A 25,591-nucleotide genomic window follows, 5' to 3' on the forward strand; every position below is an offset into this window, starting at 1 on the left:
GCTGTGTTTCAACAATGAAAACATAAATCTGTATTGTACGTGTGCAGGGAAACGAGAGGCAGAGCGTTCGGTTAACTGGACGGCGGAGGAAACTCAGGTGCTCCTCTGCGCCTGGAGCGATGAGCGAGTCCAGAAGACTTTGGCTGAAAACCTCAGAAACCGGCATGTCTTCAAACACCTCTCAGCTCGCATGAGTGAAATGGGTTTCTCTCGGAGTCCACACCAGTGCCGGCTTCGGGTCAAAACTCTCAAGGCTAACTACGTGAGAGCCAAACTGCAGAGAAGCATGGACAGCTCGCAGCCGTGCACTTTTAAATACTTTGCCGAGATGGATGCGGTGCTGGGCCGAAGGACAGGGGGAGGGGAAGGAGGGTCTCATTTTGTTTCACACCAACGGGTGTCAGAGGGCCACTTTGACTCCACTGATGGGACAGGGAGTTTTACCTCGGATTTAAATTCCAGTACAAACATTTGTGGACACCATTGTGGCTCTATGGGGAATTCAATGAGGCAAAATTTAAGCTCTTTAGAGGAGAGAGCAGGCTGTCAGCTGGACTCTGAGGTAAAGGTAGAGCACAGAGAAGAGTCGGTGGATGAGTTGGAGTACAGCGACACAGGATACTCACAGCATCCGAGGGACAGGCACCACGAAGTTTATCTGGAGACTGCCATCCACCCGGATATTAACGGTATGTACTGTTACTGAAATAATAATGTAAACAAGACACATTTATCTTATTTTAGGAGCTAAAGTCAAGAAGATTTTTACATTTTGTTTAAACAGTACGGGTTGGAGATAGATCCTCAAAATTATATCTGGATATTTCAAGAAAATTTGTGATAATGGTTTTAACAATGTAGGAATAAAATGCTTTATTGATTCTTGTAGCTTGCAGGGCACAGCACTTCGAAGTGTCAGTAAATGAAGGGCATTTTTCATCCTTTTGCAGTACTCTCACTGATGGCGATGCTCAGTAGAGTAATTACTTTTGGTCACACATCACCACTAGAGGTGGGAATCACCACACATCCCACGATACGATATTATGACAATACTTAACCCACGATACGATATTATTGCAATTTTTAAAAATATTTTGCGATATTCAGATTCTGTACATAAAGGTAAACTTTATCAATATTCATTTTATCTAATATCAAAGTCTCACACTCAGTCTTTCTCTCATTTCAGTTTTATTGTTGACAAACTGAACGGTTTGTATTACAGTCTAGTCCAACTTAACTGAATCAACCATCTGGTACAATTATAGCTATTCTGAACTATGCAGTTTATGAAAACTATGCAGCCCCTTCAGCAACTGAAGAATTTGAAAGTAAATTAAAACAAAATATAATTTTACATTAAATAAAAAAGGTTTAAACTTAATTAAAATGAAACATGTCTTAAATTAAAATAAGTAAACTGTCATGATTATTGCTGCCAAAAACAAGTTAAACACATTTGGACAGTGAAGGAATGTCAGGATTCTTGCTCAGAAAAAGGATCAACATGCTCTGAAGTCAGAGCACAAAAACCTTTTTTTGTAACAAAATATCGATTTCTGCTGTCCCTGTATCGATACATTATTAGCAAACAAAATATCACGATACTACACAGTATCGATTTTTCCCCACCCCTAATCACCACCTATTATATCGTCCTTTATAGCCTGGTTGTGTTGGTGTTTTGCTTTTGCCTCGAGTGTGTTATTTCCCTGCATATTTTGCAGTGTCGTGCTTTATTTGAGGTCAGTTAAGTAGCTAAATATTTAGTTTCTAAATCATCAGTGAAAGCAGACATGTTGCTCTCAGTGTCAGATATGCCTGGGCTTGGGAAGGTTACATCAATGATGTTGTAGAGTGACACTTTTAAATGTCAAGTAATCATTTATCTCAGTATTATCATTGATGACATGTGGCACAGCTGTGGTGTGATAGACCCAGAAAGGGCTAAAGAATCACCAGGATTTGAAATGAGATGCTTTGTTCCAGATATGTTGGAACTTGGATGTTGAATGTGGGAGTGACATTCTTGAGTTAGTGGGTTCCATAAAAAGCGAGAACATATTTTTTTTGGTTCTTAGCAATATGGAGTCTTTCAGGTATCACTAGCAATAAAGCATGATACTTTTTTTTTTTTTGCTCTTCGAAAGTGTCCGAAAAAAGCCTGTAGCTGTGTTTGCTCTGTTCTAAGCCCCTCCCACCAGACATGTGCAGCAGTTTGTGCTTCAAATGATGCTAATTCAAGTCTTCAAATGAGGTTTTAACTAGGGGTGGGCGATATAAACGATATACGATAGAAACAATATAAATTTGGCCAACGATAGAGATTTTGACTATATCGCTCTATCGCGATAGCGCATGTTGATGATGTCATCAAGCTGTGCCTGTTTTGGTCGAAAGCATCGCAGCGGCTAAAATCATTATCATCTGCAAATTATGGCAGGTGACAGTCATTGCAAAGAGATGAAACACTTTTGAAATATGGGGAAAGCCAAAAACTGCTATGCGATTGCATTTGTCCCTGACCACCAGAATCCCTCACGTTAACTTTTATCGAGTGGAAAAAAAGTTGGCGTTCATCCTCCAGCTTCACTGTGCTAATGTTATGCTAACATAGCTGTGTCGCTAGCAATCACGTAGCACAACATTATATACCAAGTAGTCCAACTTCAGTAACCTTGCAAACGCCACTGCTGTTTAGTTTTCTGTCTTCATTTATGTTGGAAGTGGTAGCAGAGCTGTACGTTTGAATTAGTTTCAAAAATCTCTCAGTCAGAACATGGTATGAAATGTTTAGGTGTAAACTAGCGAGCTAACTTCCTGTTAACTTCTAACTCCGTTAAATTTAATAAATTCTGTTTTCAAGGATGCTTGGATGTAAAACTTAATTGTTACACTCGATAAAGCAGCAACGCTGATAATTTTATTAAAGATTAAAGAATTTAGACCGTTTTTAACTCTCAGTGTTTGTTTGACTTTGGGACCAGAAGTGGACGGAGTTTTGCACCCAGATTACTCAAGCAGTGCAGCTTGCCAAAGTTGTACTAAAACATTTTTTTAAACAGATTTCTGCAGCCAAAATCGGTTCGAGGTCAGTAAGCACAACCAGAATTCATACATAAGGCACACTCTTGATTTTTGAGAAAATTAAAGGATTTTAAGTGTGCCTTATAGTGTGGAAAACACGTTATACAGAAGAAAAGAATATATCGTGATATATATCGTTACCGCACATGCTTCAAATTATATCGTGATATGAATTTTAGGCCATATCGCCCAGCCCTAGTTTTAACCTCCTTGGTGAAGTTCCTTGACTACATAACTCTTTATACTCTATTATATTTTTCCCATGTGGTATTATTGTTGTACTCTGACCTGAACAGGTCTGGAAAGCCTCTTTCTACTGGCTCAAAACATAAAGCTTGGAGGAGGAGGAGGACGCTTGTTCCCTCTGAGTTATAACAGGCTGAATGTTTAAAGTTGAGACAGACTTCATGCTAATAACCAAACATTTGTGAAAATATTTGTGGTCTATTAATCAATCCTGTCATTAATAACACCATGCATCTATTGTTTTATATCCTGATTTGCAGGTACAACAGTGGAAAATAGCTCAAGCACTCCTTCTCCACATGTGGTCCTACCTCTGCCTGCTCCTCCTGCTCCCACTCTTACCCAGTCCACTGCTTCTCCTCTCCCAGCACCTCCAGATATAAACCCCAACATCCTCCCTGCCTCTGCCGACCATCACCCTGCACCTTCCTGTCTCGAACCTGTCCTTAAGCACCTGTCGGAGTGCTTCCAGCAGCTGGTCTCTGAGACCCGGAGCTTGCTGGTGCAGCTGGAGAGTCAAAGGCAGGAGCACGCCCGATGGCACCAGGAGCTCCTGGCCCAGTGGCTGCAAAGGGAGGAACGGCGGCAGAGGGAGACGGCTGAGAGGGAGGAGAGGAGGGAGAAAGCTCGCATGGAACACGAGATTAGAGTCCTGGAGCTCCTCACCAATCTGAGCAAACAGCAGGGGTGTAGCTGTGAGGGCAGCCGGACTTTAGCAGGAGGACAGGCTGGTCCAAACCATACTAACAAAGACAGGAGTTAGGAGTTTTACAGTGGCTGACCCAAAGTGTGGACTGATATTTCTTCTCAGGTGGACACAAATAACATTAGCAATGAGGCAAGCTCCCACAGTCAGGCCAGCCCGAATCCTGAGTGGGAGATTTTAGTTGAGCCAAGTGCACAGACAATAATATGACTGTTACTGGGCCCAGAAATCCAAAAAAGAGGAAACTACAGTTGAAGTGTAAAAGAGGAATTTCTTCTTGGTTTTGCCGTCACATTGCTGAGGGGATTTCTGCAGTGTCAGTGAATTTCGCCAAATGTTACAGAGTTGTTTCGATGCACTTTCACAGAAATTAAAAGTGTATATTTTTCAACCAGTTTCGACTGAAATGTGTTTTTCACAAGTGACTTGTTTCAATTATTTATCTCAACTGACTATTGAGCCAAAGTAAGAATCAGTCGGCATCATCTTCAGCGTGTTTGGGTTCAGTGGAGGCATCCTGATGTCTTGGATCTAGATCAAAGCTTAATTATTCATATAAATAACCTCTCTTACTTTTGAAGCAATGTGAACCAACCTTGAAACAACAACAGCAAATCAAATCAAAATATTTAAGTCGGTGTACAGGATTATATATGTGTGTGAATTATACCACATTAAAAAGTGACTCCTGTTTCTAATCCAGATGAATAATTAAATCACAGCTTTTGCAATAACTGTGCAATAAGTTGCAAGTATGAGATGTTGTCCATGCTGTGTGACAGCACATCAGATCTCCATTCATATCAAACATGCTTCTGTTACATGAAAAAGCAGCTTAGCGGTAATAGATGACGATAACAGACTAAGTCAAAGGGCAGATGCAATGAGAGAGTCGCAGGTTTGATTCCTTCAGTGTTTACTCAGTTTGTCCCTGCTGTCCATTAGCAGGATGCGGGGCTGTGACCTGGCTGCTACAGGGGGGGGGGTGACAGAAGGAGGCAAACAGTTTACTGTAAATTCCTGACGCCTGTGTTCGATGCTCAGTGTTGAAGCTATTTTGGGAAACTAGCACAAACATACAGTGAAGTCTGTTTATTTACGTCTCCGCGGGAACATTTCATACCCAGCATGTCAGCCTGGATGTTACCCCCGCTAAGACCTTTAGCGCAGCTCCGAGGCTCCAGGCTTCGAGTTTCTTCGTTGCTGTATCAGATGAGCTACACCTGAACAGTCCTTTGCTGCGATGCTGTATATTGTCTCCCTGCAACACTCGGCAATTTTCTCACACTCACGGGAGACATTTTTATTAAACCTCCAGGCTGTGGCTGGCTCCATGCTGATTCTTACCTGAATAGACAAACTGGAAATTTTTCACTCAGGCATTCAGCATTGTCTACCCTGAAGGGGTGTGAACGAGTGAAAATGAAAAAGCCCCACTTCCTTTTGACATGTATGGACCAGATTGTAATCAATACTGGTTTGGCTGGGAAAACCCAACCACTGGAATACTTACTGATGATATCTTCCTTATTGTAAATGGATAAAGTGAAACAAAAACTGCCAAAACAAACAGACCCATCCCACCTGTCTGTTAAATCCTGATGTTTGTGTTAATAAAGAATAAGCCACACCTATCTGTGGACTAGCATGATCCACCATTACATTATAATCCTGCTGCATAATCCCCAATAAGTGAACTTAAGAACATTTACAGGTCTTATTGCTCGTTTTTACGACAACTTCCTTGTGACCTTTATTCTTTGTCATCAGTGTAAAAGCATACGCTCTGGGATAACTGAGCCACAGGCTATGACGATATATTCTTACAGATGAACGGATAGTTTCACACACTATGGACAAGTACTTCATATAAGCATGTGTGTGTATATTCTTCAGTTTTGGAAATTTTTAAAAGTTGCATTTAAAGGAAACACTGTATATTTGACTATTACGTCCTAAATACCAAATCGAACATATTTCCATGTAAACATTTCCGACTACCTCGCAGGATTCGTAACGTGTTGCAGACCACCCAGATCCTCACGTTCACCTTCTCATTACTGAATTTCCATCTCTTGGGCCAAAGCAGACCTTCGTGCATGTGAAGCTGCACAAACTGTCACACTAATAAAGCACCTGGTTGCTTGTGGTCACATGATGTAAAAAATATGAAAGTAAAGCCTGTCTAGTTTTCTCTCGTGCTCCTTAACAGGACGGCCTCTAATCTCATTTGTCACAGAGGAGGCCTTCATAAAACACACAAACAACTTATTCAAAGGTTGTTTTCTTGGTGATTTCTTTCATTTTTATTGCAGTTTACAGCACGAGGAACAAATGCGCCCCAAATACATGGACGTTTCAGTTAAATGAAAACCAACCGAGCATTACTTCCTGCATTTCATTTGCGCCTCGTGGTCTTCCCCACAGTGACTTCGAGCCTGATCTCTATGCAGTCATTTAAGTGAGAGAAAAGCCAGATTAGTGCATATACATAAATCTGCGCTAATCCTGGATTACGTAATCCAAGTGGATGTTGATGAGATTTGGGATGATTTGCTGTTATTGTACCAGGGCTTATTACTCTGTTCTGACATGTGGAGAAAGTCATCCAGTACAGATTTCTTAGACTAAACTATCAATCAGTGCATCATCTTTGCATGACTCGTGGTTCTGTGTGTTCATCGGCCTGACTGCAGGGAGAAGTGTAATCAGCCTGCTGTTGTTTAAAGCTTATAGGAACATTAAGGAAGCTTCTGAACAAATAAATATCAGTCAAAAATCAGTTTTGTTAGACGACAACATATTTTCTGCAGATATAAGGGAAGAAAATGAGTCATTTAAAGGTTCACTTGTACCGTGCTCCCAATTCTGCCTCCAGTCGGGCTTTCATTGATGCAAAAAATTAGTATTTATTGATGTGTGTAGTTGGACCAAAGAGTAATAACTAAAAATGCAATATTAGAATACACTTACAATGGCCCCTCTATCTCATAAGAGAGAACACGGCGGCATTGCCAAGATTAGAGTTTGCCAGAGAACGCAGCATCAAAGGATTTAATACAGTTGTCACTTAACGATTGTGGTTTGCATGTTTATTTCATTTAATAAGGATCCATTTTCCCCCTTTTTTTTTAAAGGAATCTAATATAGCAGCCTTCCACATAATAATGCAAGTCAAAATGTTTAATTTTGCTACAAAAGGCAGCTTCCTTTTGTGTGTCGCCCACTTAGAAACAGTTGTCAGCTTGAGTTGTGTGGACAAATAAGAGAGGCCAGCGCTGGTTTGAGGAGCTAAACGGGACTTTTTGTATGACTGAAGACAAAGAAAAAGCTGCTGGGAAGTTCAGTTTCTTCCTGCTTCTACAATTCTTTATTTCTACTAATAAAGTCCTATAATTTAATCAGGACAGTGCAGGTAGCCCAAGTTTAGTCATTTCTTTATTACTGTAATTGTTGTCACATAGAGTTTGAAACTAGGGATTGCAGTTTGAGTTGGTGGGTTTGTAGGTCAGCCTGTTGGTGTAGATGGACTCAATTATCATGCTGGGTTCATTGTGTTCAGACTACAGGTGTGATAACAGCACAAAAACAACACAAAATAAGGATTGGATCCAAAATATGGGCTTTTATTCTTTAATAGTGGATTAGAAAAGATTATGTCAAGCGTACCAGAGTTCCCAGTTTGACCCAGTGGCCAAATATTCATCCAGAAAATTTCAAGCAGTCTGACATCAGCATTCGATGGAGTGTTATGAACATTTTTTAGCAATAATCAGTGTGTAGCCCCCACACACTGAATCTTTCTGATTATTTAACCTCCTGAATGTTTCTCACTCTCTACTATAAATGTTAATGACTTTGTTCCTCCTCTATGACGAAATGTTACCATGCTAACAGCTAAACTATGAGAGTAAACACTGTGAACGCTGCTGTGTGGCGCTTTATCAAAGTCTCCGTTCGCTATTTAGTACTTGAACAAAATTTGGTGACTGTTGGGTTACACGTGGACGACACATGTTGAACGTAACACTGGAGCTGAATAGATACAATTATTTACACCGGTTCTAAATAAAATGTTTCTTGTTTTTTAAGTTTTCTGTTTGGCCACTTATTTATTGTATTAATCTTTTCTTTCTTTCTTTTTACTGTATTTTACTTGTGTTTTTTAAAGGTCTAACTAAGAATGGGTTTTGCTGATTAAAGCTATAAATTCATGTTCACCAGAGCCAAGTAAGTCAAAGTAAGTCAGTTCCCTTTATTGGTGGTGATGTTCACCAACTTTTCTCTATATAAAAACTCTATAAAAACAAAAAATAATTTTTAAAAACAAGTTTTTGCAAATACAATATCAATGGTATATATGTTGTGCGTTATAACACTACATTCTTTCATTATTTTGAAAGGGAAGCAGCTTTTGCTAATAAAATGTTAGCATTGTGATTGTCCTGCTGCTGCTGGGTTCATACCTGAAATTGAAAGCTGTAAATTTGCTTGTAGTATTTTTTTTCTTTACTAAAATCAAAACTCTTGAAAACCCCACGATAAACACTAAACACCGTCTATCTAGGAAAAACAACTGAAGTTAGCAGATGTTTAAATGTGTATGTTTAGGCACCAGATGTGTAACTGGATGGACAGACTGGGACTTCTTTGGTGTCTTTACCGTGTTTATTGTCTTCATGGTAACCATTGCAATTTCTAAACATGAGTATGCTAGAGCTGTCATCATTAGTGTGCTAAAGTTACAGCTGCAGCTCAAAGCGGAAGCAAATTTAATACAAAAAATTGCTTGTATTACTCATTTCATAAAATCAGTGAGCTCATGGATAAACAACCTAAAACAAACCCTTAAACGCGAGTCACTTTCAGAATTACACCATAAGCCCTCATATAAAATTTATCTAGTGTTGTTTTTAATTGTTTAGTTTTTTATTGATGCGTGAACTTCTTGGTTGAAATCTTTACTCATCTCTATTTAAACATGCTCCCGTTTCTAGAAGCACAGTCCATATTATCCGGAGTTTCCTTTGAAAGGGAATGGCTTCATCGGAAATTTCTGTAAATACAGCAAAGCTGAAATGAGAAAGGGAAAGAGAAATGAAATTGAAAACAAGAGATGAGAGCAGGCAGGGAGGCAGGCAGGGAGGGGGCGCTTCTCTTCTCTGATTGGCTGCCGCCTCTCCTCGCTGTGAGGTCTTGAGGCTGCTCGCGGCTCCGGAGCTCAGACCCGAGTGATTGCTGCAGAGGAGAGTCAGAGTCAGCGCTGCTTCATTTAGACGACTTCTTCTTGGAGCTGACTTGATCCCGTTGGCTCTGTGAAAGCGGGAATACACATTTTTTTGTTCTCTTTCGCGTTTGCACCTGAATAATGGTGCACTGAGTGTCCGCAGCCAGGAGCAACTGCTGGGATTGACCGCCTGCTCTGCGCGCATGTGAAAGAAAGTATCGGCTGATCAGAGGTTGTTTTCGCTTATATTCAGAGGAGAGATACCAAAGAGTTTGTCCCTGGATTACGGCTTGTTGAGGTGAGTTGTGCGTGTTTACAGCCGGACAGTTTTTTGGTTGTTGAATGTTATTCTGCAGACCCGACGTGTCCAAAATGCGCGCAGGTGGTGAAAGAGCGCACTTTCCAGCCAAACGTGAATCTGAATGAGTTGATGCTTTGCGACTCTTTTCCTAAATGATCTGTGAATATCAACATTGCACTTTGGTTTTGTTGTGTTCCTTTAGCACCTTTTCCCCCAATATTAGTGCGCCTATATTGACTTTATCCTACTATTACAAAAACAACCGTGAGCAGTAACGCCCAAATTGACAGGAAAGAGCTATTTCTGGATTTTTAATTTTGCCTAATTGACCCAAAAGACCTGCCCCAAAAATTGGATTTCTGAAATCGGTGTCAATGGTGGGCTATTTTTAACCCCCACTACCTTCTGGCTAAGAGGATTCCTCGCTCCCTGCCTCTCCTTTGCGAGACGGTGAGGGATCAGTGAAGTTAATCCCGCATCTCTCCTGGGTCACCCTGGCCTGCTGCGCTTGGTTTTTCGTGCCACTGCTTTGTATTAGGAGCATGAGTTGGAGTTTCCTTAATGTGCTGACAGGGTAAATCCGTTTATTGGTTATTTGGCAGGACGCAGGTCGTCTAAAAATGTGAGGGTGCCTCCTGGAAGCCCTTGAATGAGTTATTGTTACTGCGGATTACATGTTTGCTACTGTACTCTGGAATCCCTGAGGTTGTGGTGGGATTTGCTTGATGTGAAGCAGAAAAACAGATGCACTGGGGCGAAATGGGAAGTTTCCTCTCGTGAAATAAGGGTGCTGAGGCGGCAGGAGGGCTGCATTTCACACAAGTGGCCATTAAAAGGTAAACGTAATCACAGGTACCTCAGCAAGCTGTGTTCATAGCTTCACCTTAGCTGTGTTTACAGACTGCTTACTAAACCTGGGTCGCCTCTAGTTTTATAAGTTCAAAGATCAATAAGTAAGGAGCTAAAATCCAACAAAATATATGATGGAATATTTCATCTTATCACAGTCTTTGCTACAGTTACAGCTGCCTGGTTGTCATGGGTGTAATGGCTGTTTGAACTACAGTTTGAACAATGTTTAAATGTGAAGCAGGTCCTGATCCTGATGATCGGACCAACCAATCTGGCATCTTCTGAATTTCAAAAGATGATCTCAGTACTTGCAGACCAGACCAGTACACAGAAATCACTGTTCACTCTTTCATCGAGAGCAGACAGCCCTGCCGTGGAGCTGCTGCTGACGACTTTAACATCAGATCCTAAAGATTTGGAGTAAAATTCAGTAGCAGCTGTAGGGGCTCTGTTTGTTTCTGCTGTCAGGGGCTTCCCTCCGTGTAGGAGGTGTTGGTGTCTGCAGCGGTGGGAGGATTCACGGCACTGCTGAGGACCGATAAGGCCAGGTGACAGAGTCCTATATGGAACCTGTGATTTTTACCACTCAGAGCAGCAGCTGCAAACGTCTCCCTCTCAGCTTATATCCCAGCACTCAACACTGGTGTGAAAATACTCAAGAGAGGTGACATAGCTGTTAGTGGCTGCACGTTATATGTTGATGTACTGCTGCTGGGTAGATGGAGGAGTGTGGCTCACCCTCTAATAGGACGCATTTGCAGTTATAATAGTTCATACAACTTTAGCTCAGCCAGCAGGAATATCAGGGTCAAGGCGCTTTTTTAATGGCTGCTATTACATGTTAATAACAGCAGTTATGGCTGTTTTTGCTAACCTCCAAGAGCAAAAATGGCATGGAAGTCACATTGACAAGTTAAGACCAATACCATGAAATTACCCAGAGTTCTCGGAGTCTCTCTAAGCTCGTCTCCTTATTTCTGAGATAATGTTTCCACATCACAGCCGTATCTGGTTTGTTTTGGTCCTACCTTTTCATTCCAGTGGTCTGGAACACTTACATGTTTGCTTCAAATTCCTGAACTTACTTGAATTTGAAGTACTGTTGACCACACTCAGCTTCAAACAACACAACCAATGAGCCGGCCTTATTTAGATAACTTCCACTATTCCACTCCACTCTGCCGTGCCCAGCCACTCTGCAGCTATCTCTCACCCTCATTTCCTCGAGCCATGGATGAGTGAGATTCCTCATGCCTTTCAGTGTTTACACAGTGGGGGGAGGTGGGGGCTGTTGATTTACTGCCTTAAAGTGTCTTGGTGCCTGCATTGCGTTCCCTTTACTGCCATACTGTTGTACTTTGTGCCTGTTTTTCTTAAAAAAGGGGGAAAACTCCTTTTTTCTCTTCAGTATTTCTTTTATGTGGGTCCCACTTTTCTGCCTCATTGCTGTTGCACATTTAAGGGTAACGACAGATCTCACTGCTTTATTGCACGACCTGTGTACTTCTAAATAGTTGTGTGGACTGTCTGACTCCTGAGAAATTTCTCAGGTAGAGCACACCGGGGTGCCTAAACGGGGAACACTGTTTCCTTGAGTTCAGCTTAAGAACTATGGGAGTGAAGTGCGGAGGCTTTTTTCCTGTACGACCTCTGCACTGCTGATGGACTCTCATCACGAGCGTCATTAAAAGCATGGGTAGGGTGGGAAGAGCCCCCGTTGCTTCTTTGATAGCCTGTGTTTTGAGAGAGCAGACTGCATCATTCTCCCTCCGGGGAGCAGCCCCACCCGTGCGTTTTGGCGACAAAATGACCTGCAAGCCCGCGTCATCGTTGGGTCTGCAGCCTGAAGGTAATCTCACACGAATGCTGGAGTTTTGCTTCTTATATGACATTTGCCCGGGGAGGTTTTTTAAATGCTGACCCTCTGTGCTTCCAAATGTCCCCACGTGGCAAAAGGAAAAGAGAAAAATAACATTTTGTTAACCTTTCGGTGAGTCATGGCCTCCTGCACATTAACAATATATTATAAAAGTCCTTAAGTTTCATTTTTGGTCACTTCTTTCAGTTTGGAGAAATGTTGCAGGAGCAGCAGGTTATCACAAGGCAGCGCTGAGTCTGCGCTATAACCAGCCTGTCGTCTTAGACGCTCTGTCAAGTCATCATCTTTACTCTGATGTGTTTAAAAAGACAAAGATTGGCACAGCTCAAAGTCTGTGGCTGTGCTCTTTCTCTCTTCAACCATCTTTTAACTGTTGAATGATTAGAAAAAACCAAACTTCAGTTTTTAAATCCACTTTAAGCCCAAACCAGACTCCTTTTACACATGGAGGCAGATGGCTTTGCACACAAACAACCAGTCAGGCTCTAATTAAAACCACCCATCCAACCTAAACAACCCCCAGCCCCTCTCACGGAGGCGAATTGTGGCATTTTGCTTGTTTATCTTCAGCTGCCGCCCGGCCGGTGGCCAGGATAAACCAACAGCAACGTGCTAAGAGTTTGTTTTTGTCAGAGCCTGAGGACTCGACATGTGGTCCCCCTCAGCCTGCTACCACCACTCCTGCTACTACTACGACGACTGCACGTGACACCTGGAAGACACGTAAATCTCTCTGCCTCAGCTGTCAGAGCTTGCAAACATCATATGCTGTTTTTAGGATTCTGGTGAAGGCGACAGCTGGTGTGTGTGTGGGTGGGGTTATTATATTGCAGTTGATTGAAAGTGGCTCTAATCTGAGTGAAAAGGTCGTTGTAATGCTGCTAAAACGTCTTTTAAGAACAAGCGAGATCTCCAGACTGGAAAAATCGGAAGAAGGTTCCAAAATAAGATTTCAAACACTCCTGTATTTGCTGCTAGGCACAAATCCTGCTCTGATATGAGACCGAGAGATTAAGGAAAAGGACTCGTACAGCATCTGATCTCACGGGGTCCTCGATCCATGTTTTTTCTTTCTTTGTACAAGAGACCACCTTTATCTTCAAAGAACCCCACCTGTCCCTGGCAGCATGAGATTAATCCAAATTGTGCTCGGAGACATCAGAGAGGGCGAGTGATGTAAAAGTCCTGGAGCTCAGAACAACTTGTTGCAGTGTTATAGCTCACTATTAAACCCAGACTGTCTTCTGAAAACAGCGCCTCTGTGAATTAATTCAAATCAAATCCCAAAACTCTGGTCATCAGATACTGGCAGATATCGCCTCATTTTTCCCTGCACATTTGAATCTGTAAAACTAATCTACAAAGATGATGCTCCCTTTTTTCTCTGTGCAGCAGACGTCTCTAACCTCAGCGGTTAGGAGAGCACACTTGAGATCAGGGCGTTGGCTGTTCAGATCCCAGCTGGGAAAAGTGAAAGACTCGTGTTCTCAGCACTAGATCACCTGCTGCTGTTGATGCGCCCTTCAGCTTAACCCCAGCGGAGCATTCGCGGCTGCTTTGCGGACACTCGGCATCTGCGACAACTGCAACTGCACCCGTGCTGCGTTGCTGCTCGAGAACGAGCGCTTTGGCTCAGTAGAAAACCTCAGCGGACTATTTGAAGATCCCAGAGCTGAGTGAGGATAGCCCTTTTTCTCCCTCCATCACACTCGTGATGTCCCTCTCTCGCGGGGAAGCCACATGGTGTGGCAGATGCTCGGGCCGCGACTCCACACACGCACCATTCTCATGGAAATGGCCATGGTTGTCTGGCTGAATGATGGCTGTGGTGGGTGTGTGCACACGTGCATTGTGGAGGGGCGTGTGTGAAAGAGGCAGACTCGGCTGGGCGGGAGCTTCGTGTGCGCTCATGAATAAATCGAATGTTTTGGTATCTGTCAGAGCAAACAGGACTGTCTTGTGATTTTTTCACCACTTGGTTTGATCAGCTGATGTTTTCCCTTTTTCTAAGACAGCCTGTAAATCAGGTTGCCACCACAGGCCAACAAAACCTTAAACTCACTCGAGCTGTTTGTGCCAGCGTGTGGGGCAGGTGCAATTTATACCTCCTGGCATCTCCTCAGCGCTGCACTGCGTCAGCCTCGAAGGCTTCCTGGCTCGGCAGGCAGCCACGGGGCAGCATATTGTCAAGGCGGCAGGGGTGTGAAGGTATACGGAGGCGGGGTTGTTGGACCTTGCACTAACCCCCCCCCCCCCCCCCCCCCCCTCCAACCTCCACCTCGCCACCCACACAAGTGTGAAAAGACTCATTGTGTTTCCTCAGCCGTAAGTCTGCCTGGCATGGGACGCAGCCGGGTTCAGAGGTCAGGAGGCTGGTAAACTGCAGAGGAACGTGTACGTGAGGGTTTTGTTCTCTTTGTGGAAGCTGACTTGAATTTTAAATGCGAGACTGAGAAGTTTTTAAATCATCCTTGTTGCTAATGCACAACAAATACCTGCAGTGGTACTTCTGAGTAAAAGCTTTTAACTGTTGCAAATCTGCAACGCCTGCCTCGAGAGGGTTAAAAGGGTATTTGACTGCTAGATCAACAAACCGAGACTTGTTGCTGTAGCAGTCGCAGGTAAGCTGCAGAATTTCTCACCTCTCCCTCTGACATGTCTGCTGCTGCTGACCTGCATGCACCTGGAGAGTTTTCCATGGAGGAAGTCATGAGGTGTTTAACTGAACTGTTATTCTGTAAGTGAACTGCAAATATCTACCAACAGCAGTGCTTAATGCACTCCTTTTTCATGCAAAGCACCAAAGTTTTGGATGTAAAATGTCAAAACACATTAAGAAAGTAATGCAAAGTATAATTCAGGCCAGTGTTTATGGGAATAGGTTGATATGACTCCAGTTTGGGGCAGTTTTGTTTCTCCTTCAGCTTTGAAAAGGCCGATTTGACACCTAACCTCTCGCTGCCTTTGCTCCAGAGAACACGTGTGCCCCTCTCTGTATCGTGTTCTGCCTTCTTCAACACACACAAACACACAGTCTCCTTCTTGCTTTTAGTCACGCACATTCACATGGCAGGGTCGGAAGTTAACAGACAATGTGATCATACAATGTGCTGGATTCTCCGGTGTGAGGACTCTCACGAGCTCTTACATGTGTTTAAGTGTGTTTTCCGTTTTGTTTCTCTTGCAGCACAGATGCAGAGCTTCCTTTAATGCCACCCGCTTAGGAGTTGAGTCAGAAGACCTTTTGAATTCCTAATATTTTGTAATTATCTCATGAAAGCTTAAACCCTCGTTTGTTTTCAGTCGTTAGCGCCGGCTTAGATGTTGCTGCTTACTGGACTGGAGGTGATGCACATTATCTGCATAGTAATGTTGTGGTCATTAGAACAAAGGCCTAATCCTGTGAGGGTTAAGAGTTCAGCTTCCTGTAAAGCTTAGCGAGGTCAAAACTGAACAAACTGTCTGCCAGCTGTGTGCTCCTGTTATCTTGTGATCCAAATGACTCATAAGACTCCATCATCCTCGTGTCCTGTCCAACCCTAATTTTGTTTTTCAGCTTTTTTTCTTCTTCTTTTCTCTCAGTCGTCCATTTGTACGTCCAAATAAACTCAAACCACAAACCAGAAACCTTAAAAAGTCCAGAGTCTGGAAGCTATTTCGGATCCGTCTGGACCTGCATCAGCATTCGCGGTTAAATATCTAAAAAGCACCGTCTCACTCTTCCTGTGTTTGTCCTCTTCGTTTGCACAGGACACGATGCCTCAGACACCACCATTCACGGGGCAGCTGAACACTGGCAGCTATAACAAGAACCTGTACCAGACCAAGGAGGAAGGCTACCCCGGCCTCTATTATAATGACAACAACCTGGTGTCCGGGTCTCTGGAGGCCCTCATTCACCACTTGGTCCCAACTGTGGACTATTATCCAGATGTGAGTGTTGCATTGTGACGCTTTCAAATGCTAAATATATATTTTTAATTCAAGCTTTAAGAATCAAATCATAGTTTGTGTAATTTACTAAATGTGTCTTTTATCTCAACAGAGGACATACATCTTCACCTTCCTGCTCAGTTCTCGCCTCTTCATCCATCCTTATGAACTGATGTCCAAAGTGTGTCACCTGTGCACGGAGCAGCAGCGGCTTGGCGATCCCCAAGCTGATAAGGTATGCTGGGGGGGACTTCTATTTAAAAAACACCATCACTGCTATGTTCAGTTTCAAACAATGGCATTAAAAGTGAAATATTGAGTTCTAACAGGAGTCAAAAATCGCATTTTCAGATGAGAGTCAGGAAGATTGCTCCCAAAATCCTCCAGCTGCTGACAGAGTGGACAGAAACCTTCCCGTATGACTTTAGGGATGAGAGGATGATGCGGAGCCTGAAAGAGCTGACCCACCGGCTTGCCAGCGGAGACGAGGTCAGTCCCTTCTGTCTTTCTTCATTTCCACTCACCACGACACGCAGCGATTTTCTAGATTAGTCAAGTAGCAAATGACCTGCTGATTAGATAACGTTTAGTTTTAGGTGTTATCACCAATAGTGCTGTTTAGTAGACTGCACGTGCAGTAAAGCTACAGCCGCAGGCAGATTTTTTTGCAGATAGCAGCGGAGGGAGGTGGAGTGGGGGGGTATCTCTGGCAACAAAGCACTTTTGAGCCCGGATCGGTTGAGAGAAAAGCCCCATTGTTTATGGCCTAGGTGGGTTTTTTGTCATCCCTGCAGTGCTCCTTCTTAGGCAGCGTTTGGATTGTTCCTCTGCAGCAGAGCTGAATGTCAGCGGCTCAGTGCGCCTTTAGCCTCGCTGCACCGTGTTTTTAGTAGGCTCGAACAGTTTTTTGTCCCGTGCCCTCTGTTATCTTTGGGGTACGTGCTGACCCTCCGACTTTACATTTAGATATAGAAACGTTGTTTTCACAAGCAGTGACTCGTGCTGTGTATGCTATGAAAGGAAGTGCTAGCATAAGCTAAAGTGCTAGCAGGAAGCAAAATGGAAATTTAGAGGTGAAAGCCCCCCACGTGAACCACGACAGGTTAATATATCTGTCAAATATGAGTGCTTGCACTTGGCAAAACTGCAGAGCTATGCTAATGTAGATCATTTTTCCTGTGGGACAGTTTGTTTCATGCAGGGATCCACTGAAAGATGTTTCCCTCATGATGATTCGTCTTTTTCTGCTAGAGTCAAGTTTACTCGTGCTCCTATCCTTCCATGTCACCGTCTCATGTTCCCAGTTAAATTGTCTTTGGTCTGAACAATTAATGATATTAGTCCTCGTCAGACCGGCTTCTTTCAGCGCACGTGCTGATTGGTTGAGTCATCCTTTTGCTCGGGAAACTGGCACACACAAACTAAGTGTGTGTATTTTTGGATGTTTTGGTTGTTGCAGCAGCAGCTTGTCAGGACCAGATAGCGATGAAGAAGATAAACACCTCCCCCCACCCTCCACCGCCCCCTCTTTAGCACTCGAGACAAGAAAAACACGCACCCCCACTTTTTTAATCAGGCTCCACAGGACTCGCCGATGGTGCGAGGACAAGTATTGATCCCGACTTTATCTAGAAATCAATTCAACCTCACATGACACTTGGACACATTTACAGCTTTCCAGACCCCCCACCCACCCCATGGAAACTTACCCAGGGTCGACAGCAGTACACACACTCATAGACATTCTCATGAACACACACACGCTGTTTTGACGGTCATGCAAACACCTTTTGATTTCACACTAGATTGGCTGCAGCTGGCGTTAACACCAAACCTCTGTGGATATTTTTGATAGTTGAAATTGATTCTGGCTTCGGGGGAAACAGAGGTGAAGATTCCCAGGAACTTTTTCCTGAGATAACACCATGGTTGGCATATTTAACGGGAAAAAAGAGAGGTACTATTTGCTGCTAGTCAGTTAAGACCAAAATTAAACATCATCTCTACTGACAAATAGATTTGAACTAGATAAAGAGAAACCATTGGCACGCTGTGGGTGAATTACGCAATAATGCACACTTTACTTTCAATTTCTTTTCCAAACGAGTCTATTTTTACATAATCTTTCCAGGAGTTCCCCTGCATATCCAGTACCTGCCTTTGTGTTCTTAGACCTTGTGGGAAATGTAGTTTATGAGATGTTATCAACTAGGAATGAACTTGTTGACTTAATAATTTCGTTGAGAAAGTCGGGTCGGGTTTACAATACAGCATGTTTTGTACTGACAAAGCAATAGTATCAGAATATCATGAAGATAAACTCAAATGTCATGTAAGCATGTGCACTCGTGGTGTGCAAAGCCTGACCAACAACAGTCGTTCTCAGGGAAGCTTTGATGCCCCGGGTGCACACGTTGCCACAAATAAATGTTAGGGGAAAGGAGTCGAGTTGAACAGTTGTTTATTCATGTGTCCATAGATATTCCCCCCGTGGTGAGAAAGGATGACACCTTATTTTTGGTAGTGTGAACACCGCAGGACATTTCCAGGAAATACGGCTGTTTAAATTGTGGGAAGCGCTTCTCGGGATGGGGCTTTGAATAGATCTGATTTGGAGAAAGTGTGAAACAAAACTAAACACGAAGGCTGCAAATCAGGTTTGAAATTCAAAACATAAATGCTTTAGCATAAGCACGTCTGAAGTTTAGAGTTGGATGCTGGTTCTTTGGCGAGTCGACCACAGAGCTCTGGGAAGAGAGTCCAGAATAGATGTCCTGAACATCTGGTCAGACTTATGTCCAGACCACACGCTGAACATTCCCAGACCTTGATCTCTGTAGTAAGACTGTCATTATGGACGTGGTTGGATATACAGGGAAGCTGCAGCTGAGGAAAAAACGATCTGAACTCGCTTACTGCTGCACAGTTCTCGACCTGAAAATGTGCAGTTTTTATTTTGCATGCTACGTTTTTATGGTAATTTTGATTGATTTTTAGTAGCTCTCACAAGATTTAGACACTAGAGGTGGGAATCACCATACATCCCACGATACGATATTATCACAATACTTAACGCACGATACGATATTATTGCAATTTTTTAAAAATATTTTGCGATATTCAGATTCTGTACATAAAGGTAAACTTTATCAATATTCATTTATCTAATATCAAAGTCTCACACTCAGTCTTTCTCTCATTTCAGTTTGATTGTTGACAAACTGAACGGTTTGTATTACAGTCTAGTCCAACTTAACTGAATCAACCATCTGGTACAATTATAGCTATTCTGAACTATGCAGTTTATGAAAACTATGCAGCCCCTTCAGCAACTGAAGAATTTGAAAGTAAATTAAAACAAAATATAATTTTACATTAAATAAAAAAGTTTTAAACTTAATTAAAATAAAACATGTCTTAAATTAAAATAAGTAAACTGTCATGTTTATTGCTGCCAAAAAAAGTTAAACACATTTGGACAGTGAAGGAATGTCAGGATTCTTGCTCTGAAAAAGGATCAACATGCTCTGAAGTTCAGTTCAGTTCAGTTCATTTTTATTTCAAACATTTCAAACATGAGCCTTCACAATCATTACAAAATATTATTCCATTATTTGTTTGAAAAGGAGTAGGTAGAAGTGTTTACTTATTTATCCCTACCCCCTCAAGTTTTACCTCTCATTCCTTTAAATTTTTTTTTTTAGTCTTAAATTAAACAATCAACATATGAAACAAAAGTAAAGCAAAACAAATCAAAACATACATAAATCAAAAACAAGAAATTAGCAAGCCCCACCACAGTATAGTTTCTTACATATGAAAAATACAGAAGGTGTATATTTGCAGATACACAAGTTATGGAAAACCAAACAACCAAAACAAAAAAACAAAAAACAAAACAAAATATCAATTTCTGCTGTCCCTGTATCGATACATTATTAGCAAACAAAATATCACCATACTACACAGTATCCATTTTTTCCCCCACCCCTACTAGACACACGAGGTGCCTGACATACCTGGAGGCAGGCTTGCTTTGCACCACTGTAAAGTTGGTACTGCAAGAATCTTTGCATAAGAAGCTTAAACAGACAATGGGACCAATATCTTCATTGTCCGCAACCATTGCACAGTGAAAATCTGATTCTGGTTATTGCATGGTATCATATCGTAATTCACTCTCACCTCTAAACTGTGCATTGTAACAAAGATAACAAAGGAACTCAAAGGCAACAATGTATCAGTATCAGTTTCTCCTGAATGGGGAGAATCAGTTTTCATCTATGTTCAACATTAACAAATAAGACACCAGAAATAATGCAAGCACACCTTTAAAAACTGGTTTTATAAAAGACTAAATTCAAGTTCTAACATTAAAGACGTGAAACCATGAAACGTCTCGCTTGTGTTAAACTCGATTCACTCGCACGCGGATTGTGCCGACTTCACAGATTAATGCTGAACACCAGGGAGGTCTCGTTCAGTTGGCTGAGAGCTTCTTCTGCCGCATCGTGACTTGGCACCACGCGCGTGTTTGTAGTTTAAAACAATCCGGCCCAGTACACCTTTTACTCTGCTCATTAGTTCTGGTTGAATGAACGTCTAAAAACAGTCGGGCCTTTGCTTTGGGTCAGGTGGCGCTCCACAGGAAATGACACCAGTCAGCCAAGAATAACAGGACCTCTAGCGATATGATGGCATAACGCAGCCATGTGCTCAGAAGTGTCGACTTGCACTGAGCAGTCGTCTGCCACCTCAGGACCGCTGCCAGTGTTGACGGTGACGGGAATCGCGTGCCACCGCTAGGCTCACTCGGTCGTAACGCCAAAAGTTGGGGTGAGCAAATGTGACTTCCTCTGCTTAGAAATGCGACGCATGCCGTTGTCTCCGAGATTCGAGACTATATTTACCCGACCCTGGCCTGTCCTCTGTTTGTGGTGGGGACAGAAGCTACGGCAGATGGTTCACTTTGAAGTGGATTTTCACTGGTGGCATGTCTCGCTGTTGTCCAACTGTGCAGCAGCGCGGTCGAGCATTAGCAGAGTTAATACAGTGTTTATCAGCCGGGTTTATTGCAGTGTGTGACAGAGGACTGAGTGTAAGTGTGCAACTAATGAATCTTAATGTTTGTTTTGCAACAAATTCTTTCTTTTCCTGTTCAGACAAATCTTTTTTTTTTTAAGTTTGGAGCTAATTAATGTCTTCAAACTGCAAACAGAAATCTAAAAATAATCGGCAAGTATCAAAAATCTGATTTTGGCATTTTTCACTGTTTGTTTGTTGAGAATCTACAGCACAGCACTCGTAAAAACCTGATTTTTCTCTCTGCAGTTTCATTTTTCATTCTGGCAATCACCCCTCGCCAAAAACCGCAGTGTCCACAGAGCCACAGCTGATTGGCCGACACGTGAATGTGTCTCTTCATGTGTCATTGCACCTATCACGGCCACATCACCCACAGACAGATGCATTAGTTGCGCCCTGGGAATTGAATTTCAGAAAAAGGTCCCGCCTTGACTGTTTCCAGCAGAGCGATGAAAGCCCGCTCGTTTTTATCCCCAATGTCTGAGTGCAGCACGGACTCGTCATACTTGATTGCTGTTTAGACATCCAGCCCTCCACATCCATTATAAAGCTTGGGTGTTCTTTCCCACCCCTGTTGAACTCCTTGTTGTAGATCCCAGATTCTGGAGGCTGAATTGGCAGAAAGTTCAGAGAGGAGAGATGTGGCCGTGAAGGGGTGTTTGGGATCATTCAGCCTTCTCATCATACACAAAATCAGATACACATGTTCTCTTTCCCTCGACCGGCCGTCTTATACAACTTCTATGCTAAAGTGGAGCAGAGAGGAAACTGTTATCTAATCGTGGCCTGTTTGAGTCACAGGAAAGTTTCAAAATAAGATGACCTCTCAGCCAGTAAGCCAAGAGTCCCCTGCCCTGTTCCCCGTGAGCTGATGAGAATTATTAATAAACCTGGCAGGAAGAATTTTGTGTAACATTGTTACTGATATTTTAGTAAATGAAAAAAGGCTCATTTTTCTGCAATTTACACTTTGATGGCTGTTCTTTGATGGACTGTGAACTTGCATCTTTCATCACCTGCACCACCCTGGAACAAGCTTCATATGATACCCAGTACTGTTCTGAAGATGCTAGTAAAGCTAAAGTTCCTAAAACTGAGTTCCAGCAAACAGATTTCCTTCTTTCTCCTCGCAGATTTACAGGAAGGCAGTCAGCCAGATGAGCCAGGGCCTCATCAGGAGGTTGACGGTGCTCAGCCAGTACGAGGAGGCGCTGGGCAAAATCAACGCCACTGCGGCCGAGAGGCTCACGGTTCTAAAAGCGAAGCCGCAGGCAGCCATACAGAGAGACCTGCTGTCTATCTGCAACGACCCCTTTACCGTCGCCCAGCAGCTCACACACATAGAGCTGGTAAGAGAAGCAGTTCTTAAAAATCTGTTGAAATGTCATTTATTTTGAAGTAAGCTCTAAATGTGTCTGAAACCGAACCACTGAGACACACAGAAGTCAAAGAGAAGCCAGATCGATGTCAGAGAGGGCGACGTGTGTCAGAGCAGGACCAGATCTCTGTGATGGACTGATAAATCAGTGTGGTGGCCGAGGTCCTGTATCTGACCTCCTAAAAAGGGAGATAAAATGTAGGCTTTAATGATGCTGATAATCCCAAACTAACTTAAACAAGTAGGGAAACCATCTGGTGACTAAACCTTTTACGGTCCTGCTGTGATGCAAACTGTTCGTCGATTCTCAGATTTTTTTCCTCCTTTTTCAGGAAAGACTGAGCTACATCGGACCTGAAGAATTCGTCCAGGCTTTCGTCCACAAGGACCCTCTGGATAACGATAAGGTAATGACTGCATGCTTCAGAATACATCAGCAGATAAACGCATACCGTAGTTATGCAATTTTTTTATTTTGGCTGAAATCTGGTGTAGACTTGATTTGTCTCCGATGGCCTAGTTTCTCTTGCAGAAGGATGTTAAGTTTACACAGCGCAGTTACTGCCTGCTGCATGGGTCAAAGTGAGGGCAGGTTATTTGCAGACCACATATCTGCTCCCCTCACACTCAATCACACCACAATTTCCTCAAACCATCCCAGTGTCTGGATTAGATGGGCATGCATGCACCCCATCTCCTAGCAACCACTACTGCCAAGGGTTTGCATTGGTAAGGTGTGTGTGTGTGTTTTGGGGCGGTGTGGTCTCTTTTCTGGCGTTTGGCTGCTAGGCAACGGGCCAGTTTTTTGGAAGCCAGGGTGATGGGGGTTAAGGCTGCCTTTGTTCTTTTAGGCTAGCTTGCCTCGTACCCCCAACGAGCCACTTGAAAACACGGGGACAACTCGGTCTGTGTGCATAAAAAGCGACACGCTCAGTGGCGGGAACTCGGCATGGGCGCGAGTGGCGTAAGGCTCGAGGAATGTGTGGAATTATATCAAGAGGAATCCACACAAAGAGCCAGCATGCATAATGTGAATAACATTGACCGCTATTGTGCTTATAGATGAAAAGCAGGGGGAAGCTGAGTATTATTGGCTGCACAGGTCCACTCATTTATTTTTATTTTTTAAAATTTGTTGAATCGATTGACGTCGGCTTTGCTTTTAACTTCAGTTCTAACTAAAGGTGGGTTTTCTCTGCAGAATTGCTTCAGCGATCACAAAAAGGCCAGCAACCTGGAGGCTTACGTCGACTGGTTCAACAGACTCAGTTATCTGGTGGCTACAGAGATCTGCATGGTAGGTAACAATCAGCAAGCCAAGCAGTAAACTTCACTGCTAATAAAGGCGGATTGCTGATGGTACACAACCACTGTTATCTTCATTAGGGATGAAATCGCAAGGTTAATTTTTCAGATAATTTTTTAAATAAATAAATAATTTTTTATTTATATAGCACCTTTCAAGACAGAATCACAAAGTGCTGCACATAAGATTACAAGTCATAAAAAGATTTAAAAAGAGAAAATAAAACAGGCAAAAAATTAACCAAAAGCAGTTTTTAAAAGGTTTTGAGTTGTTTTTTAAAAACAGCGACTGAGTCCACAGTTCTTAATGCTTGGGGGAAAGAGTTCCACAGTCTAGGGGCCACAGTGGCAAAAGCTCTGTCACCCTTAGTCCTCCTCATTCATTTAGTGAATGAAGTACCCAAAGAAACGTTCACAGCTCAGTTTCCACTAGATTCTTGCGTAATACATTAAAATATGGCCGAACCATAGGCTGTAAATAAAAGATGGACGTCCCAAAAGTTCAGCTGAAAGAGGAAGTTCCCTAAAACAAGGTCAAACAAGGCTGCGGTGTCTGGGACAGGCTAAATAAACACTTTTCATGCAAATAAAATAAAGAAAGAAACAAAAACTCCAATCTGTGATCTTGAATTGTACAACCTTACTACTTTGTACATAGCACGTTACCACCATCGTCCCCGACAATGATTACAACCTTTTCGGGGAACAGCACTTCGCTGTTTGGTAAATGTGTTTGTTGGAAATAAAGCTGAGGCTTAATGCAGTTTTTAACGTTCTCCATTCTGTTAACAGCCGGGGAAAAAGAAGCACCGAGCCCGAGTCATCGAGTTCTTCATCGACGTGGCGCGGGAATGCTTCAACATCGGCAACTTCAACTCCCTCATGGCCATCATATGTGAGTCGGAGTTCTCTTTTTTTTCTCTCTGAGATAAAGTTTTGTTTCGTTGCTGCACAAAACCTGAAGCGATTGTTCCCACAAGGTGATGCTTTGCACTTTCCTCCTTCAGACGTGCGCTCTGCACTCGCTTCCTCCTGTGCAGGCCTCTGCACAGAGCTTGTTGTCTTGTGGGCATCATCATAAATTTGATTAGTGCTATAAATTGCAGTTTGTTTGTTTGGTTCATGCTGCGCTGCAGTCGCCCCGTGGCTGTAACCTCTCCTGACATTGTCTCAGTTCATTTCCACCTTATGTAATTTTCTTCAGTTTAATATTATGGGTGAAACTTGGCAGCAGATGGAGCGGAGTTCATGCACATAATTGTCTTGATGGAATTTGTTCTTTGGTCACTCAGACGGTTTTTCCCGTGGCTTTCTGCTCCGTCTGCTTGTACTTACAGAATCAAACGCACTCTTATATACTCACTGCAAAGTCTGCACATTGTAAAACACATTTATGAACCTATTGTCCCTGCTTCCAGTGTCTGCGCTTCTGAAAAATAGCCCAAAAAGGTATAAAATTGCAGGACAAAGAGTGTGAATTATCAAGCCAATAGTTGCTGAACTCGAGGCGTATCACTGACGGGGTTTCCATTCTTCACTCTGCACAATGGCTGAACTATAAGCACATTGTATCCTGGTCTTTTGAGGTT

The 25,591-nt window shown here is 42.8% G+C and overlaps 1 protein-coding gene and 2 long non-coding RNA genes across 6 annotated transcripts in view; 2 read left to right on the plus strand and 1 right to left on the minus strand.

Annotated features, from left to right (window-relative positions):
• The window catches only part of rasgef1ba (RasGEF domain family, member 1Ba), a 142,142-nt gene that overhangs the window by 100,332 nt on the left and 16,219 nt on the right, over positions 1 to 25,591 (plus strand). For 2 of the 4 annotated variants that reach the window (XM_085180306.1, XM_085180307.1), the window contains 2 exons: positions 48 to 689; positions 3,597 to 4,433. In XM_085180306.1, the coding sequence (XP_085036432.1) occupies positions 48 to 689; positions 3,597 to 4,099 (1,145 nt within the window). In that variant the 3' untranslated portion in view covers positions 4,100 to 4,433. Of the gene's footprint in view, positions 1 to 47; positions 690 to 3,596; positions 4,434 to 8,191; positions 9,568 to 16,051; positions 16,235 to 16,346; positions 16,470 to 16,585; positions 16,724 to 22,452; positions 22,669 to 23,029; positions 23,105 to 23,898; positions 23,995 to 24,794; positions 24,898 to 25,591 lie in introns of those variants that run through there. The other 2 variants (XM_085180305.1, XM_085180304.1) reach the window with 2 other exon arrangements.
• Positions 1 to 25,591, minus strand: part of LOC146506184 (uncharacterized) — a 351,963-nt gene that overhangs the window by 99,103 nt on the left and 227,269 nt on the right. The window lies entirely within an intron of this gene.
• On the plus strand, positions 16,730 to 20,138 carry LOC146506187 (uncharacterized). Its single transcript, XR_014877208.1, has 2 exons — positions 16,730 to 18,492; positions 18,532 to 20,138. It is a non-coding gene; the product is annotated as an uncharacterized LOC146506187 (long non-coding RNA).

This window comes from Neolamprologus multifasciatus, chromosome 12 (genome assembly GCF_963576455.1).
Source record: "Neolamprologus multifasciatus chromosome 12, fNeoMul1.2, whole genome shotgun sequence".
Lineage (NCBI taxonomy): Eukaryota > Metazoa > Chordata > Actinopteri > Cichliformes > Cichlidae > Neolamprologus > Neolamprologus multifasciatus.